The sequence below is a fragment of the Nannospalax galili genome, unplaced genomic scaffold (assembly GCF_000622305.1).
Source record: "Nannospalax galili isolate Female #2095 unplaced genomic scaffold, S.galili_v1.0 scaffold107, whole genome shotgun sequence".
Lineage (NCBI taxonomy): Eukaryota > Metazoa > Chordata > Mammalia > Rodentia > Spalacidae > Nannospalax > Nannospalax galili.
In genome coordinates, this window is record NW_008358490.1 from 2,712,986 (window position 1) to 2,732,708 (window position 19,723).

The window sequence follows — 19,723 nt, forward strand, 5'->3', positions numbered from 1 at the left end:
CTGTGAGCTGACATCTTTCCTAGACATACATCTTTCCCTTCCCTGCCATCCTTCCCTTCCCTTCCCTTCCCATCCTTCCCTTCCCTTCCCTTCCCTTCCCTTCCCCTTCCCTTCCCTGACATCTTTCCCTCCGCCGACATCTTTCCCTTCCCCAAGGGAAAGGTGCCCCGTGCGAAATAAATCTGTATCCCGCTGAGAATTCCATCTGTGCCTCGGTGCCTCATCCATCCGCTCGTGCTCTCCATCTGCGCCCGCTCGCTCCTGCCAGATCTCTACCTATCATATACAATGTCTGCAGAGATCAGAAGGCTTTGAATCCCCTAGAATTGGACTTACAGACAGTTGTGAGTTGCCATGTGGGTGCTGGGAACCAAAACCAGGTCCTCTGCAAAAGCAGCCCATGTTCTTAACTGCTCAGCCATCTCTCTGGTTGTCCACCTTATTTTTTTGAGGGTCTCATGAACTTGGAGCTCACACATTTGGCTAGGCTAGCTGGCCAGCAAGCCTCAAGGAGCCACCTGTCTCTGCCTCCCCAGTGCTGGGATTATAGGAATATACTGCTGTGCCTAGGTTTTTATGTGAATGCTGGAGATCTGACTCAGGTTTTCATGCTGGCATAGCAAGCACTTAACTCACTGAGCCATCTCCCTTGTCCCCTGGATGCTGCAAACTTTTATTGCCTCTTTACTTTCATACATTTTCTTTCTAAAATTTAACTATATTAATTAATTTACTTAATTTACCTTGGAGGCAGAGTCAAACTCAGGCCTTGAATGAATGATTCTCCTGCCTCAGCCTCCCCAATGTGTGTGTCCCATGCATGGCTACATTCATGTATTTTATGATGTCTTTGCAATGAACATGAAGCACTGATGATAAGCTAGGAGAATAACATTTTACAGAACAAAATTGGACGTGATCTGGTTCACAGAGTGCAGTGAGCACTAAAGAGAGAATGAGGGGGGAGAGTGGTCAACGGAAAGCTGGGTGTATATTTATGATGACTTTATTACCAGCACAAAACCCATTATTATAAATCTTCTATCCCCCATATTCTTCAGATACATCAAATGCAAGTCAATGTCCTCTTAAAAATGACTGAGTACATCTATTAATAAGCTCAGTGAGTAATGCCCAGCACATTGTACACTGTCGTTAATCTTACAGCTGCTTATTTGAGTGGAAATTGAAATTGCCTATTGTTCTTGCAGATTAAAGATGGTCTTTAGTGGATGAAATCGACACACCCAGGCAGTCATAAATCTGCCTCCTCTGGAGCTCAGGCTTCAAGTCTCAACTTAGTCTGCAGGAGCGCTGATGGCTGGTGCTGCACTTTACTTCGCTGCTCATCTGTATTAAACAATGGGGGAACTGGGGTAACAGTAAATCTACTCTCAGCTCCTTTTAAACTCAAAGCTAATTGCAGCGCTAATAATTCATCTCTCCTCAAGATGCTGTCTTAAATAGGGGAGCCATCAGCTTGGGTAAGAATGTTTGTGAGGGAGAAATTATTGTAGAAAAATGTTAAAGTATCTACCCTAGAGAGTGCTGGAGCATTCTTTTCTGGGGGATTGAACTCAGGTTGTTAGGCTTGGTGATGAGTGCTTTTACTCACTGAGCTATCTCTTTGGCTATAGAGTACTCTTTTTAACTGCCCAGGCAAGAATGTGACATACCATGTAAGAGACTCTGTATCTATCTGCCATGAGTAAGTCCTCAAAGGTACATCTGTGATAGGCATATATCACCAATTTACCATGTGTTTATATGTAAATTAAGCCATCATCTTCACAAAAGGAATGAATGGCTGACTGAATGAATGAATGAACAACCAAACAAAAAGCTCTGCTGGGTGGTTTATCAGGAAGTTTAGTTAACTGCAGAAGCTTGTCTTTGCTCTCAGCCCTAGGGGACAAAAGCAGCAGTCTGATCTGCTTCTTAGGAGTCTCTGTCACAGAGCTGGCTAGATCCTAGGAGGTCTGCTCCACAGCCCTGCCAGGCACTGTTCTCTTTAGAAACTCCTCAGAATCTACTATGTTTGGTTCCTGGGAGTCTGGCCCAGAGAGTCACCTTCTCAGGCTGGCGCACCCCTCTGTGCTCCCCTGGGTCCATCCTTACTGATCCTGGCACTGGTGTGAAATAGGAGTCAGCAAGTCTTTGGGGCATTGCTGGAAGGGGGTGGGCAAGGAGTGGGGGAGTATGTAAGTCCTAGTAGTCCTAAATATTCAAAGTGTGGCTAGCTTCCAGTTTTAGGATCACAATCCCCAGGAAGGTGCAGAAGGAATCAGGTATGAACTAACCAGAGAACTGTGTAACTGCCCAGGCAACAATATGACAATCTACATGTAGATTCTAAGTTATACAGTATGCATAAACCATGGTTAATGGAATCAGCAGATGCAGGTTCAAGATCTACCCTGACCACCTACTGGGTGTGTGGATTCGGTGTTTCTTAACCTTAAAGGCTTCAGTTTCCTTTGTTAAATGCAATTCATAAGCGTTGTCTCATAGAGATAGATATTAGGGGAATTTAATAAGATGAAATAAGAAACTCCATAAGTCATAGCTATTATTCTTACTACAATCACAATCCTAGCAGGGAGGTATAATTGACAGTAGTCTTGTTACACTGATGAGGAAACTGAGGCAGCATCTACCCTGTGATTATGAGGGTGGGTTGACAAGCTGCACATATCATGCATAATAGTGGGAGACACAGCACCCTCTGCTGGCTGCCTGGATTAGAACGTTATTTCCCAAATGCAGACCAATCAGGAAGAGAAAAACTTGCAACCAGGTCTGTTCAAACCTCTTACTAACTACAATCAGCAGGCTCCCTAGAAGGTCCCACCAACCCTGTCTCAAGCTTGGAAAGGTGGTGGCTTGCTAATTTCAGAAGGGCTATCTTTTCCCTGAGATGTAATGTATAGTATACAGACAGGGTGTTCAATGTTGTGAGCCTGTAGCTGCCTGGTCCTGCCCACTGGGATCCCCAAAGGAGAAGCAATCTCGTGTCCCTTCCCATCCTGATGCTCAGTATTTAAAAAAGAAAATACTATGTAGTTGAAGATGACCTTGAACTCCGGATCCCCCTGCCCCATCTCCCAAGTGTTGGCATTCCAGGCATGAGCACCACACCTTGCTATATTAATAACTTTTGAAAAATGGTGGCAGTCGCCTATTTAGGAACCACCCTTCTGTTTTTTTCTTACTTGCCTGATCCATTTGATTCTGGATGGCAATGCTCCCAGCTAATACACTCACCCCTCCAGCTCTCTCACATGCTTAGTATTAGAATTTAGAAAACATGAGGAAAATAAAAATCACCCATACTGTCCCTCCTTACCTAGAGGTCATCAGTGTCAGTGCTGTAGTACATTGTTTCCGTTGTTCTGGGAGTCATACATGGTAGAAGCATTTTAAAATGCTTATTACATTTATTTATTTAGTAGTGTGTGTGTGCGCACGCACATGTGCATGTGCATGCGTGGTGTTTAGAAGACAACCTGAGGGGATACGTTTTCTTCTTTTACCATGTGGGTCCCAGGGATCGAACTCAGGTAGCCAGTTTTGGTGGCAAGTGCCTTAACCTGCTGACCCATCTTGCCAGCTTCCAGTATAAGCATTTTAGAGAACCATATTGTGGATAGTTTTGGATAGTTTGCATCTTGCCTTTCTCGCCAGATATCACACTGATGATGGATGTCTTCAGTTATTTTCTGTGAATGCTTTACTTCTTTCTCTGTCTCCCCCTTTCTTCCTTTCTTTCCTTCTCTTTCTTTGTTTCGTGTGTGTGTGTGTGTGTGTGTGATGTACGTGTGTGGAGGTCAGAGGTCAATGTTGGGTTTGTCCCTTGATCGCTCATCCACCTTAGTTTTTGAGCCGAGTCTCACTGAACCTGAAGCTCATTGATTTGGCTAGGCTCATTGATTAATAAGGGGATCCATCTGTCTTCACATCACCACCCACCCAACCCCGGGGTTACTGATGTGCACTGCCATACTTGGGTTTTTACATGGGTGCTGGGAATCTGAAGTCAGGTCTTTATGTTTGAGTGGCAGGTGCTTTATTCATTGAACCATCTCCCCAGCCTGGAATGCTTTGTTTCTTACCTGGGTCTATGGCAATCATCGACTCTAGCTCTCTGATCTTCTGAACAGCAGAGGCTGACACTATGCTGTAATGCAAAGGGTCTTTGGAAATGGCATGGACCTCTGGAACCATCTCAGAGGTGAGACAGCTGGATGGAGATATTGTGTCCTTCAGGTCAATCATAACTGTACAGCCTGGAGCGCTGGTGAAAACCAGTGGAGCCTCTGCAACACAGAGAGGAAGGGGCTGAGCCACCACTTCACCAAGTCCAGTCCATTCTCATCCTGTCCACAGTGGACAGGCAAAATGGCACCTGGGCATCCATTCTGCTAAGAGCATTCCCTATACCATGTGCTGGTACCAGGTCAGAATAAGCTGGCTTATGGTAGCTCAAGTTCCATTTAAAAACTTGTCAGAAAGTATTACCTGAGCTTTTCAGTACATGAATCCACCTCATTTTACCTTCTAGTGTTAGACTGGGTACCCTCTGTGAATGGAGTTTCTCACAGCACTTACAAACCTCCTCCCTGCTAGGTCACAGCTCTATGAGGTGCTCTAGCATCGTCCTCAGAGTGGCTTCAGTATGGAAGATACACTTGAATTTCATGTGTGACTTTGCCCTCTCTATGCCTATCTGCTCAGTTGTAAAATAAAGGCCATGTCTTGTCTGGTTGTTGTCAGCACTAAACTGGAAAGTGCAGGTTCAAGTACTTAGCAAAGTGCCTGGTACAGAGCAAGCCCTCGCTAATGGTTTGCATCACTGTAACGTTTCTTTTGCCCTTGTGCCTGATCTCTAGGTGCTTACTACTTGTTATATTGAATTTCTCCTCTGCTTTCTTTGGTGTCATTGTTATCTTTGAGTGTGCTACCTCCATTTGGCTATGTGCTCCTCAGGATGAGGAATCATTACTTCTTCATCTCAGAGTCCTACATAATGCCTTGCACGTAATAGGTGTTCAATAATGTCATTGCGAGTTGAGTAAATGATAGTATCTTGGATTGCACAGAAATTGTAACAGTTCTTAGATTTAATAGGAAGCCAGAGCCAGGCAACACTGGTAGATACATAGCTTTTACATACTATGAATAAAGAGGACTGATTCTGAGGAATGCAATGATCCCTTTTCTGTGTGTCAGACATCACCTAAAAGTGGTTTCTCGAAAGCCAAGTACACATAGAGCAGTTGGCTAAGAACATGATACAAGACTCTGCTCCCATCAGCTATAAATTTATTTATTGCTAATAAAACTTACGTGTTGAGGTATGAGAATGATTCAGGATTGTCCCTGACTGATGATGTCATTTGTTCTCATCTACAATCCAATGTGCCATCAGCTTTGGAATTAAAAGCCTGGAGTATACTGGGATGTTCCTAACAGCTTCAGTGGATGGAAAAGGTTTAATCAAAAGGTTCTTGGGCTAAAAGATCAGTGAGATCTGTTTTTCAGGGTCTCTCCCACAGTGGATGGTTAGAAAGCAGCGGGCCTGGTGAGATGGCTGATATTTACTGTATGTCTATGGATGTGTATTTATCTGCCCTGTATGTCTATGGATGTGTATCTATCTGCCCTGATTCCACAATGACCACAGGCTCCCTGATTCTCCCATATCACTGCATTCCCAAGATCTGGGCTCATGCCTGGCACACAGTATTCAGTACATGGATGTTAACCAACAGTAGAATCCCATGGATCTGTCATCTATGTCCCATTAACATATTGATAATCTTTCTCTCTCTCTCTCGAATTCAAGACATTCTGATAGCTCATGGGTGCTGTCAGAATAAAGCAGCACTAGACCCTATTCTTTAAAGCATAAGGGTGCCTGGTTGGTTAGAATTTTCCAATATTTGTGTCAATGGACTGCAATAGTTATTATTCTTAATATTTCTATTACATTCGCATGGTCTTGGCAACCAGTGAGGCGCCCTCTTGTGTTTCTTCATTGTAAACTACTCTAGTCCTTTGAGGTGTGGGGAAGGCTGATGATAATGCTTCAATAAGTCCCTCATATCCATCCATTTGTTGAAACTATTCGAAAGAAAAATATTTGCATTTGTACTGAACATGAACAGACTTTTTCCTTGTCATTAGTCCTTAAAAATACAGTAATATAAATAACAGCCACTCACAAAGCATTTACATTGCATTTGACATCACAAGCAATCTTGAAATGAGTTAAAGATACAGGAGGATGTAAGTTATGCACAAATACTACCCTTTCCTACGAGAGGCTAGATTTTGATGTCTGAGGAGTCTTAGAACTGCTCCTCAGCAAATATTGGCGACTACAGTGTGAAATGTTTCGTTCAGCTCTGTTTCTTGGCTTCATTCTTTTCTTTCAAAGCCCTACCAATTTCCAGAATGCATCAAAAAGTCAAGTTAAAGGCTGGCTTTTCCATTAAAATGGGTGGTGAAGCTTCAGCAGATGGAAAAGTATTTAATCAAAAGGTTCTTGGGCTAAAAGATCAGATGCTTTACTGGGAGACCTCAGCCCAGGGATAAAAAGAGGAAGCTGGAGAGACACTCCTTGTGGCCAATCAGCTTATGTTTTTGTGTGTTCGTTTTCCAGTGCTGGGGAATTAAACCCAGGGCCTTGGGCATGCCAAAAAAGCACTCTACCACCAAGTGACATTCCCAGCTCTAGGTCTATGCCTTTTGCTTTATTTTTAAGCTGTAATTTTGCAGGCCTGTGCTTTCAAGAACCCATGAGTTATATCCTAGGTCAAAGTAGTTGTTCCCTCAAGCCACAACTCACTGTAGCTGATGACAGCTTCAAGACTGGTCAGTGGAGAAGGCCAGAACACTGGGATGTCCTCTGGCTGACACTCCAAATAGTCCCCATAGTCAGGTTTGGAAAGTGCCTTGATTCCCAACAGTTCTGCAGATGGGAAAAGAAAACATGATTCTCTTTGGTAGGTGACATCCACATGGACACACTGAGTAGTTATGGTTCTTTCTTCCAAAGGAATTCTAGTTATAGGATTATCTAGATGGAAGAGAAGGAGGAAGAGGAGGAGGAGGAGGAGGAGGAGGAGGAGGACGAGGATGAGGACGAGGACGAGGAGACAAAGATGGCTAGAAATTAAAGCTTTAACAAATCAGGATGCTCAGTAACTTATGGTCCATGTTGACTGGCACAGTCAGGCCTGTTATCTCAAACTCCATGATGTGTTTGGTCTCTTGAAGAAGCACTTAGCTCAAAACTGGCCTTGCAGCACACAGACTGCTAGAAAAGCCAGCATTATGTTCATCTTGATACGGACCCAGTCATGTTATACAGCCCTAACTGCCATTGCCTACTACCAACAACACTCTAGCCAGGGCAGGCAGCCACTGTAGTGCTAATGAGAGTGCTCATGAGGACAATGAAGATGGATGATGTGTTGGATTCAATTTGTCCCCACTAATCAGCAGACACCTTCCTGGTGGGTGGTTTAGGTGTAGAGGCAGCAAGTACTGATGATGTTTTCATAGAATGCCAGGTTTTGTGTGATTCTGTTGGCTACTCAGCTGAGCAAGTTCAAGTACATGGACCCTGCCTCTCAACAAGGGCCAAACCCAACCACTGGGAGCTCCAAGAGACCTGAGGAACACCCGGGTTTTTGACCTTCACCTTTGGATCTGTTGACTCACTCTTAGGCTGAGTTAATACTCTGGGCATAAATGAATTTCAATCCAAATGAAAGAGAAATTTGTATATTATTATTATTATTATTATTATTATTATTGTGTGTGATGTGTGTACATGAGTGCATGCACACACATGCCATGGTGTATATGTGGTGGTCAGAGGCGCCAGTTCTCTCTTTCCACTGTGGGACTCCAGGAATTGAACTCAGGCTATCATCTTTGAGCCATCTTGCTAACCCCAAATGAAAGTTTGGAACAACTTTCTCCTGCACATATTTATCACTGACTAGCAACCGATATCACTTTGAGTTCAATCTCAGGACATAGAGTCCACCGCCTCCCTCTGCTCCTCATGTTCAGGGATCACTTGACATTCATATGAGCTTTATGTATATCACAGATCCCCAACAGATGAGGCTGGCTGACCTGGTAAGGTCAGTATCTGAAACCTGAGGGTACATGACTGGTTCTGAACCTCTAGAACTCATTCAAGGCCTTCCCCCCTGAAATCCCCCAGAGAACAGCACAAGCTGCTCGCTACTTTTCAGACCCTAGTTGGAATCACCAATGAGGGTGGACACTGACCTGGGTCACCGATGTGAATGGGTTGTCCTTGTTTGCCTCCTGAGGAGCAAGTGGCCTCCAACAGCCTTTCCAGCTTGTCCTTGGGAATGGGTCGCATTGTGACCACCAGAGGGCAGCAGAAGCCAGCAATGGTGGCACAAGGCACTGTTGTCTGACCAAAAATCAAATGAAGAATGTTTGAAACAAAACAAAACAAGGGAATTAACACAGATTGAAGCCCGAGCACCCACGGTTCAAGGCAGCTGACTGAAGCAGGAGGTCCAAGTGGAAATACCCCTTTCATTTTTAGGTACCATACCAGTGAGCAATTGACTGGTGATGAGTATTTAAAATGGGCTCCTAACTTTTGTTATTTTTATTTTTTGCCAATGTACCTTTGGTCATCTGATGCATCTAAGAAGATATCAATATGGTCAACATAATGATTTTTTTGGTTTTAATTTTTTTTCAGCATTTTTTTTTTTTTTTTTTTTTTTTTTTACACCCGGCTCAGCATAATGTTTTAACCACATAAGACAAAAGTCATATGGAGGCCCATGTCTGTAGTTCTGACAATTAAGAGGCTGAGGCAGGAAGATGATGGAGAGTTTGAAGCAGACTTAACTATACAGGGAGTTTTAAGGCTAGCCTGGGTTATACAGTCACACACACACACACACACACACACGCACACACATGAAGAGAAAAAAAATTTCTTAATACTTCAAAGGAAACCAATTCTATTCAAATGTTCAAAGGCAGTTACCAGTTTCTAGAACTTGGGATACAGCTATAGGCATTCCTGTTAACAGCTAAAAGAACAGAATGGCAGCTCTGTTGCCATCGTATTTTTGGAGTAGTGATCAGCTTATAGGGTATTTTTGAGATCTGAGAACTGTACTGTGATATGAAGAGATCTGTGAAATGCTTTGGCAGTCAAAAGCTACAGAGTCTGCTGATCCAACATCCTTTTGTCACCAACATTCATAACAGAAGGAAATGTTGAATTTCAGTTGAAGTTGATAAAAATAAAAAAAAATCTACTTTCCCCAACCATTTTTCAGGGGCCCTCTGAATTTTCTTCATGGACCTCAAGGGGGCCTGTGGAACATAGGCAAAGACCTGGCAGAGTCAGAGGCAGAAGGTAGCAGACCATCTCAGCAGAAGGAGCTGTTGTTTGCTCTACTTCTAGACACCACACAGGGGACAGGCCTGTCCCCAGATGCCCTGAGCCTGGCTGACTCTTACCTCTGTGGCCTGCCCAAGGCGACCTGGGTGACTTTCACTGGTGGTTTGATTCTACTCCAAAAGTGGGGCCTATGAAAGATTTAGGACATAGCCAGGGTTATGATCCACTGGGACAACCTTGGCCACCACTTATCTGGCTTACTGTTACCATCTTGGCAGTGGCAGGATGAGGCTTCAGTGTACTGCCAGCCTGGTTTCTGCCAGACAGCACCTGGGACAGGGAGAGGGCACACGTGGACCACTTGCAAAGCCAGGGAGTGCTCCTGAGGCTGAGGTGCTTCTTCCTAGGATGGGCCATCTGTCCAGGTTATCAGTCACATCTGAGAAGACTGTGCAGTCACCTCTCCCAGTACCTAAAGGCAGGGGAGGGGTTGGGGTTGCTATGGGACAGAAAGCTGTGTGGTAACTAGGGGTGGAGGGCAGATAAGTAGACAAGTGACAGTGGCTTTTGTGATCATCTATTATGGACACCTGCACCTTTGGGCAAGGCTTTCTTCAGTCATCACACCAGTCAGAAGTGTGGTTCCAGCTGGTTCCAGGACTTGGGCAAATCCATGTCTTTTGCCCTCCAGGTTTGGTTCCCTCATCTCAAATGAGGGGCTGTGCTGATAAGCCCCAAAGCCCTCCCAGCTCTTACATGCTACACATGAGGGTGGGTCCCACATCCCACCCAGCAGTGAGGCTCTGTCCCCACCCTTCCCTATAGCTTCACACCAATCTCTCCAACATATATTACAATGTAAAAAACAGTACAACTGGAGGCAACCTCTTTTCTGATCAGAGGCAGTCCAGGCCTCTGGCAGGAGCTAAAGGAGGCTCTGGATGATATCTCCAGTCTGAGACCTCTATAAACAGCAAAGCCCAGAGGCCAGCTTTTCTTGCTTGTCAACAATTGCTCTGACAGAGTGAGCTCTCTGACTTGTCCCAACAGTGTTCAGGAAGGAGGCAGTAATGCTTGACTGGTTACATCAGGAAGAAAAGCTCAGGGGCTCAGTCAGGGACCGTACCTACCAGCGGGTGTGCCCTAGGAGAGGCTAACCTGCTGCCTTTGCAGTTCCCTAGCACCCACATAAAAACTTGGCATGTTGGCATCCTGTACTTATGATTCTAGCACTGGGGAGATGGAGACAGGAAAATCCCTAGGGCTTGCTGGCCAGTCAGCCTAGCCTTAATCAGCATATCCCAGGTCCTAGTGAGAGGCTGTGTCTCAAAAACCAAGGTGAGCGGCTGGAGAGATGGTTCAGCAGTTAAGAGGACCAGATGTTCTTGCAGAGGACCCAGGTTCAGTTCCCAGTACCCACGTGGCAGCTAACAACTGTCCTAACTCCAGTTCCAGGGGATCTGACGCCCTCTTCTGACCTCCGAGGGTATGACATGAGTGTACTTACATGCAGACAATACACTCATGCACATAAAATAAAAATAATAAAAATAAAATATAATTTTTTAAAAAACCAACAAGGTGAGGCCAGTGGATGCATAAAGGCACTTGCTGCCAAGCCCGATGACATGAGTTGTATCCCTCAAACCTACATAGTTGAAGGGGAGAACCACCTCCAACAGCTGTCCACTGATTTCCATATGTACATTGTGGCACCTGTGCGTACACACACACACACACACACACACACACACACACACACACGCACACACTCCAAATGGCTTTGGTTGATACAGCTGCAATAAACTCCCCCAAAGGGCCACACTGGGTGCTACAGCTGTATCAGAGGTGAGTGGGAGGGAGGATGGCTCTGAGAGGTTGATGGCTCTTCCTCGAGAAGTGACTGAGCTGGGTCTAAGCCTAGGGTTTCTGCCTCCTCTACCAATATTCACCCCCAAAACAGAAAAATACAAGTCCACTCACATTTTCAAGCCATTCTGCCCAGGCTGGTGTCCCTACCTTGTATGCTCCTGTGTAGCTGGGACCTGCTGGTTGTCTTCTGGGAAGCCCTGCCTGCTCCAAGGCCCCATCTAAGGAGAAGCTGCAGTCCAAGAGGAAGGCCACCATGTCCTTCAGCTGTTCCGAGTACTTTTCCAGTGAGGCCAGAATGCCTGTGCAGGTACCAAACTCGTATTTCTGGAACTGTGGACAGATGGTCCTGGGGACACAGAGCAATGCCCCCACCATGATGCACTTTTTGAAAAGACAGGAGTGGGGGGACATCTAATGCTGACATCTCAGGTACTGTCACCATGGTAGGGAACTCGGTCTTTAGCTGGGAGCTTTGTTGATATCCTTGAAGCATGACCAAATTGGATCTACTGAATCAGCCTCTGTATTATATAACCCTGGGTCCTGCACCATTTGATTTCCTGAGCCTCAATTTGAGGCCAGTCAGACCAGAATGAATAAAATAATGTTAGCCTTTCTTCCATGGAGAGGGAGCTGGCAGACTCAGGACAGAGGGTGGGGGCTTTAAGGGGCCTTTGGAGCTCACAGGGTGGGGCCTCCTCTCTCTACAGAGAAACTCTCCTATGGGGTTGAAAGCCTCTCATGGTACAAGTCTCTCCTCTGCTCACCCCTAAATCATTTGCTGAGCCCTTCCTTTAAGTTGTTTGTCTTGGGTATTTTCTCCTAATGTTGGAAAGCTAACAAACCCATGAAAGAGGAAATACTGAGTTTGAGGCATAAATAGGCATTTACTAGGTGTGTAAGAAGGCAAGCCTCCCAGGAAGCAGAGACAAGGTCAGTCATGGGATGAGGAGATCAGGGATGAAATGGGAAAGAGGGATGGTAGTTTGCTCCTGAGTGATCAGGTAAGAAGGTTCCATGCCGGGTACTGTGGGGTTCCTGAGGCTGGATCAAAGTGTCCCTCATGATTGAGACCCCAAACTACATCTTCCCACTCCCAAGCCTTGAATACTGCAACCCCCACTTTTTACCTCATGTCTACAACAGCTCCCAGGTGAGGCAGCATCCACTTGTCTGGCTCACTTTGGCCCAGCAAGGGCAAAGGGCCGTGGTTGGCCTGGCAGAAGCTTTCGAACGCTGGTGCTAGGGATCTAGGTAGGACCACCACACTAGCTGGTTGGAGGCCTGGGTTGGGTGCGAGACAGGACAAAGGTATACTTGGTTGCTGCTTGCAGACCCTTTTGAATTCTGTTTTTGACTGGCACATTACAGGCACCCAGAAAAGTGCTTAAGTGTAACAACATACATTGTATATGGTATGGAAAACCTATAATCTCAGCACTCAGGAGACTGAAGCAGGAGATCACAAGTTTGAGGTCAGCTTGGGCTATATAGTGAGACCCTATCTCACAAACAAACAAACAAACAAACAAACAAAACATATACTGCTCAACACTTTTCACATCATAGTGAGACCCTATCTCACAAACAAACAAACAAACAAACAAAACATATACTGCTCAACACTTTTCACATAAAAAACATCCTCCAGGCTAGTGCCCAGACTGGAAGACAACATTATCAGCACCTTGAAAACATTCTTGCTGCCCCTTCTAGCCACTGGTTCCTTCCATGGTGCCACTGTCCTAACCTTTTTTTTCCGTTTTTTTGGTGTTTTTGAGACAGGGTCTCCCTGTAGCCCCAGCTGGCCTGGAACTCGCTATGTAGACCAGGCTCACAGAGCTCTACCTGCTTCTGCCTTCAAAGTCATGGGCCTAAAGACATGAACCATCACGCCCTATTCTATGTATCTTTTGATTCCTGATGCTTTCACTTAACATCTGGAGATTAATCCATAGTGCTGGATTTAATGGTAGTCCATTCATGGGCCCTGATGTATGGTATATTCACACCATGAGAATTCACCCCAGCCCACCAAGGAGGAACTTTTGAAGAGTTTTCAGCTTGGGGTTATTACACATGATGCCGCCACAAGACACACGCCATACATGTGCTTTCCTGTTTGATATGCACATGGGCTTGCAGAAGAAATGCATCGTCAGCTTTACTGGATACCCTGGCAGCTTCTTATTGTGGCCCTACCAATTGGCACGGTCACCCATGGTGGGCATCTCTGACACTTGGTGCTGCCTGACTTTTTCATTTTAGCTGTCCTGGCAGCTGTGTCAGGGGGTTGCACTGTGGTTGTAATGTGCTGTATTGGTTACGTGCCTTATTGCTGTGACGAAAGCAACTTAAGGGAGGAAGGTTTTATTTATTTTTGCTTACAGTTCCAGAGGATATAGTCCATCACGGGGTTTGGGGAAGGGTATGGCAGCAGAAGTGGGAGGCTGCTGGTCACGTTGTGTACACGCTCAGGAAGTAGAGAACAAAGAATATTCCCAGAATCCCAGTACATGGAATGATACTACCCACATCTAGGGTGAGTCTACTCACCTCAGTTAGCCTAATCAGGATAATCCCTCATGGACATGCCCAGAGATCTGTTCCATGATGATTCTAAATCTTATCAGTTGCCAACCAGGATGAACTATCACATGAGCATTGCCCTGGCGACTGAGGTGACTCAGTGCCTTTCACTGGTGTTGCTATTTTTGATTAATCTTATGGGGATGATGGCTGTTGGTAGTTTTTTTATTTGTTTGTTTGTTTGTTTTTGGTCTGCCAGATTGATTTCTGAAGGGTGGACTCAATGGACAGCTCAACAAGGTGGAAGAAGGAAGGTCTGCTTTGATTACCAGGGACCTCCTGTGAGGGTAGCTGGCCATTCTGGGGTCGGGGGAGTCCTCTGGTTTTGGAGGTAGATGACCCTGAACTTGAATCTTGATTTTGTCCCTACTCAGCTCTATGACCACCAGGAAGTTGATATTGCATCTCTTGACTTCAGTTTCCTCATCTGGACACTAACACTAATCATGTCTACCTCAAAGAGATCTCTGTGAGTTAAGCTTCATAAATTACATGACATCATTGTTAAAGGAACAGTGCCAGGTAACAAAATACCATATCTAACATATTCTATTTTGTCATAAAATTGATGAAAGAACTTGAAGAGAATATATCTGAATATTAATCATAACTGTCTCTAGGTAACAAGACTGCAAGTGACTTTGATGTTTTATGTACTTTTCTCAATATTATAAAACCAAGACTGTCATATTTGAGCAGGGCTGAGAAGTTAATGTGTTGAATTTTGGTTCCTCCATGTGGTAGTGTAGGGAGGTGGAGTGGAGTGGGGGGGGTTTGGGTCATGGCTGCAAAGCCCTCATCAATGGGTTGATGCCTTCTTGTGTGAGTTCTTTTTTTAATTATTTAAAAAATTTAAGCCGGGCGTGGTGGCGCATGCCTTTAATCCCAGCACTCAGGAGGCAGAGGCAGGTGGATCTCTGTGAGTTTGAGGCCAGCCTGGTCTCCATAGTGAACCCAGGCCAGCTGCAGTTACAAGGAGACCCTGTCTCAAAAAGACCGAAAAAATAAAAAATAAAAAATAAATTTTTTTTTGGTCTTTTTAGACAGGGTCTCCTTGTAGCTCCAGCTGGCTTAGAACTCCCAATATAGGCCAGGCTAGCCTCAAACTCACAGAGATCCAACTACCTCTGCCTCCCAAGTGCTGGGATTAAAGGTGTGTGCCACCATGCCTAGCATTGTGTGATTTCTTGGTCTCGCACAGTTGTTCTAAAGCAAGTCCACCTTTCCTGCTCTTCTGCATGTACCCACATGTCCCTCTGCTTCACACCATGAGTTAAAGCTACACAAGGCCCCACCAGGCTCTTGGACTTCCCAGCCTCAGAAACTGTGAACTAACATAAACTTTTTTCTTTTATAAATTACCCACTGTAATAGTTAATCTTGATTAGCAACATGATGAGATTTAGAATCACCATGGAAACAAATCTCATGTCTGAGAGGGATTATCCAGAAATGAGAAGACTCACTCTAAATGTAGGTGGCACCATTCTATGGGCTATGGTCCTTGTCTGAATAAAAAGAGAAAGTGAGCTGAGTAGCAGCAGTCAGTACTGTGTCTTCTGACTGTGGCTTCACTGTGACCAGCTGCCTTCTGCTCTTGTTACCATAGCTTCCCTGGCTTGATGGACTGTATCCCTTAGAACTGTGAGCCAAAATACACCCTTCCTTCCTTAAGTTGCTTTTGTCAAGTGTTTTGTCACAGCAACGAGACAAGTAACCAACACACCCAGTATCAAGTATTCTGCTACAACAACAGAAAACAGATTAAGACAAAGACCATACCAAAGACAAACATAGTTGTGTTCTACGGAGAAGTAACCTTGGGGACAATCTCCTAACTGCCAGCTGTGGACATTAATAAGTGGACATTGTGGATATTTCTGTTCTGCAAGAACACTCTTAGTTAATGTTTACTGAATGCTGATGGTGCTCCAGGTCTCTCTGTGCTAAGTAATTTATATACCATAATCATCTATAATTTATGATTGCGAGAAATAAGACTTGGAGAAATGAAATGAGTTTCCCAGGTCACACAGCACAGTCAGGGTTGAAACCTCGGACAGATGACCCCTGAGTTCCTTCCCCTTCATCATGACACTGTATTCACTGGGTCTCAGACTCTAGGTCTTGTGTGATGGATCCAGCACTTCCTCAGAGATGAAGAGTGAAGCAGACACACCATCTGCTGGGAAAAACCCAGATCCAGCAAAGGTTGGGGCAGGGTTGGAATTCATCATCTCAAACCCTAGAGTGCCTGTCAATGCCCTGAACAGATTTCCCAAAGGAGGGTGCCTAAGGCACCCCAGGAACAGAGAGCAGGAGGAGGCTGTCCCTCTCTTCCACAATGACCTGTACCTGTAGTGAGGCGGAGGGGAAGACATTAACTTAAAGGCCTCCCTCCCTCTTTACCACCTCTTCCCTCCAAAGCCTATTGTGAGGACAAATTGGATTTCTAATGCAATAAATCAGGGAGGCATTAGGGACACAAAGATTCTTTGTTTCCTTTTTAATTAAAAGCACTTCAGGAGCTTGGTGTTTAGGCTTTGCTCATCTCCACTGCAGGAGATGAATAGAGCAGTCTTCTGAGTTGTCCCCATTAGCAACATGACCTGGAACAGAGGCCTCTGGGGTCCTTTTTGGAGGGGGAGTGAGGCAGACCTCACTTGTAGATGAGATGCTTCCCAGCTCCTTGTGATTACTGCAACCCTCTCTAAGGGCTCTCTAAGGTCACATTATTTTCTCTTTGTGGAGTAATTTTTTTTCTGAGTCTTTTAACCAAAAATCAATTTTTTAAAACTTCATAACAAGAGAACAAAAATTTTTAAAAAGGATACCTTACATACTCCTTGTCTTATTTAAAGCCTCAGAAGACCTCTAGGCTGGAGATTTATAACTGTTGAGTCATATAAGTCCTCCTCCTGGATCATTCCACAGTAGCAGGTGGCATGGAAGGACTCTGCCTGCCAGGCAGCCCTCCTGAAGGCTCCTAGGTAGGAGCCTGTCCCCATTTTCATTTGGGAAGCCAGGTTAGGAAGTACACTGCTTTCTCACAGTATACCACTGTGGAGTAAAGCTGAGAATCGTACCTACACTGTCCACCTGGGGCCCAAGGCCCTGGCTTAGCCTTTCTGAGCCAAAGCTCATGTTTGTTGACTGTGTACAACAGCTGCCACAGACTATGATCTTGATGCATCTTCCTGCCATTCACAACCCAGTGGAGTACCTTCCCATGGACCTTGGCCTTGGCTAGGCCACTTGCTTTGGGGACATTAGTCAGTGTGATGCAAACAGGAAGGATTTTCCTCATAGAATGCTTTCTCTTGGAGTCCTGAGCTACCCAAGGAAAGAAGTTTGGCTATTGTTGGAGAGACTCCCAAGAGAGAAATAAAGGTTGGGCCCTCTCATCCAGCCATCCCAGAGACACTGGAATGTGAGGAAGAAGGCATTTGGATGGTCCAACAATAAGGTACAGTCAGGAGTCCACCAAGCCCAGCCTCAGTTGTAGACTTGTGAATATTATTGTTTTAAGCCACTAACCTTTAGGGGGCTTTATTAGACAATAATAGATGCCATTAGCCCACAAATAGCAACAGAGGCCTGACACAGCAGTAGGCCTAGTGAGAACTGCCCTGCCTTAGTACTTAGGACTTTGAATGTGCTCCTGGGTTTTCCTACCACAGCCCGAAAAATCTATTTTTTTCTTTTGTCTTTTTGAGACAGGGTCTCCCTGTAGCCCCAGCTGGCCTGGAACTATATAGACCAGGTTGGTCTTGAACTCACAGAGATCCCCCTGCCCCACCTCCTGGGATCAAAGGTGAGCACCACCAGCCCGGCATTATTTTTTCTTTTGTTTCTGTGATGCCTTGGGTTTGGTAGGCAAGTGCTCTACCATTGAGCTGCATCTCAAGTCCCTAAAAGTTGTTTTTATTGTCAAATGTTGATGGGACATAGGTCAGTGACATATGGGGTATGTGTATTTTTTTTTCTTTCAGAACCCTTCAGAGTGGGTGTGTCACTCTTGGGAGACAGTGGGGAGATGGGTGCTGTCCAGAAAATAGGGTCATTCAAGGGTAGGAAATTTGACCTGAATAGAAATGAGCTTAGAAGGTTTTTGATCTGGGACACTTTTCTCAGGAAAGAAACCCTCCCCCAACACTTCTTGTTTCTTTGTTTATCTATCTGGTTTGGTTTGGTGTTTTGGGATAGAGGCTCACTCTGTAGTCCAGGCTGACCTGGAACTTACTATGTAGCCAAGGCTGGCTTCAAACTCTCAGTGATCTTCCTACTTCAGCCTCCCAAGTGCTTGGATTATAGGTATGAACCACTGTGCCCAGCAAAAAAACCCCAAACCAAAACCAACCAACCAAACAAACAAACAAAAGAACACCAGCTCCCTCTGTCACCTGAGTCTATGGGCAGTTCTCCACATGGAAGTGGTGACTAAACAGGACTTAGGAGGCCCTAGACCCCTCCATGAGGCTCTTTCCCTTGTCCAAGGTATCAGATCTTTCTGGGAAGTTAAAAAGTGGCCAGAGCTAACTGCATATTGTTCTTTTTTCTGTCCCACAGAAGCTAAATGACTCAGGGATCTGGACCTACACAGCTAGTATTTTAGTATTTTCAAGATTTAAAAAATATATGCATAGTATATTTATAACATTTATTATTACTTATTTTTATGAATATTATATATAGATGTGGTGGTATACATCTGTCATCCCAGTACTCTTGATGAAGTGAAGGCAGGAAGATCAGGAATCCTGTGAGTTTGAAGCCAGCCTGGGTTACATGAGACCTTGTCTTAAAAACCCAGCCAAGCAACCAAGCAAGCAAGCAACCAACCAACCAAACACCTAGCCCCACTTACCCCCAGGCATGCTGGACATGTTTCTGATGCGTGCTTTCTTTGGCAGACTCCTTATGGCAGAGGGAAGACAGGATCTCAGGAGAAATGAGGAGAGCATAATATTGTCCTTGAATGGACTATAGGGACCCTGGACAATGGAGGAAGAGGACAGGTTAGAGATAAAGTCTCCCTGCAGATGCAGAATGGGCATCGGACACTGGGCTACCTGCGGCAGGCACTGTGGGGCGTAAGCTCTTCCTTGGTCAGGTCTCAGTGTTAGGTGAGAACTTCTCAACACTCGGTGACCTCCGTGTACTCTTCCCCTTACCTGGAATGTCCTCTATCCCTCTCTGAAAGTCTTTCTGTTCCTCATAACCAGCTGAGAACCTGTCTCTGTAAAGCAGCCGACAGGCTGGAACAGGGTCTCCTTGCTGTCAGAACATTCTTTGAATTACTTTTTCTGTGCTGGAGTCATGGAGGCCTAATGCTCTACTTGACTCTGAACTCCGTTTTCTCCCCAGCACCTGGCCGGCAGGGTCACATCTTAGACTTCTTCCCCCAGGCTCCAGAGCACCCTAAGTACCTAGCGCATTCCAAAATACTTTCCAGAGACCCAGGAAATAAAGGAACAACACTTGTGATCACAAATGAAATTCCAGCCCCATTAGTTGTCTCCTATGACTTCTGGTATTTAGAATGAGGTTCTTAGAAGGTAAGAATTTGTTTTCCGCCTTATGTCCTTCTCTATATCCAAAGTGATTTATTCAGACTTCTGGTAAATGGATAAATTCTGTAAATAATAAGCATAGGATACATATTTTTTATTTTATTTATTATTTTTATTTTATGTGTATTCGTGTATTGCCTGCATGTAGGTAAGTGCATCCGTGTTGTGCAATGCCCGCACAGGACAGAAGAGGCTGTCAGATCCCCTGGAACTGGAGTTACAGACAGTTGTTAGCCGCCATGTGGGTGCTGGGATTTGAACCCAGGTCTTC

At 45.1% G+C, this 19,723-nt stretch overlaps 1 protein-coding gene across 1 annotated transcript in view; it reads right to left on the reverse strand.

The window, feature by feature from the left end:
• Dglucy (D-glutamate cyclase) overlaps positions 1-19,723 on the reverse strand; it is a 100,343-nt gene that overhangs the window by 37,191 nt on the left and 43,429 nt on the right. The window contains exons 3-8 of the mRNA XM_008821740.3: positions 18,747-18,873; positions 12,421-12,574; positions 11,438-11,636; positions 8,311-8,461; positions 6,851-6,973; positions 4,113-4,316 (exon numbers count right to left, since the gene is read on the reverse strand). Coding sequence (XP_008819962.1) covers positions 4,113-4,316; positions 6,851-6,973; positions 8,311-8,461; positions 11,438-11,636; positions 12,421-12,574; positions 18,747-18,843 — 928 coding nt within the window. The 5' untranslated portion in view covers positions 18,844-18,873. The remainder of the gene's footprint in view (positions 1-4,112; positions 4,317-6,850; positions 6,974-8,310; positions 8,462-11,437; positions 11,637-12,420; positions 12,575-18,746; positions 18,874-19,723) is intronic.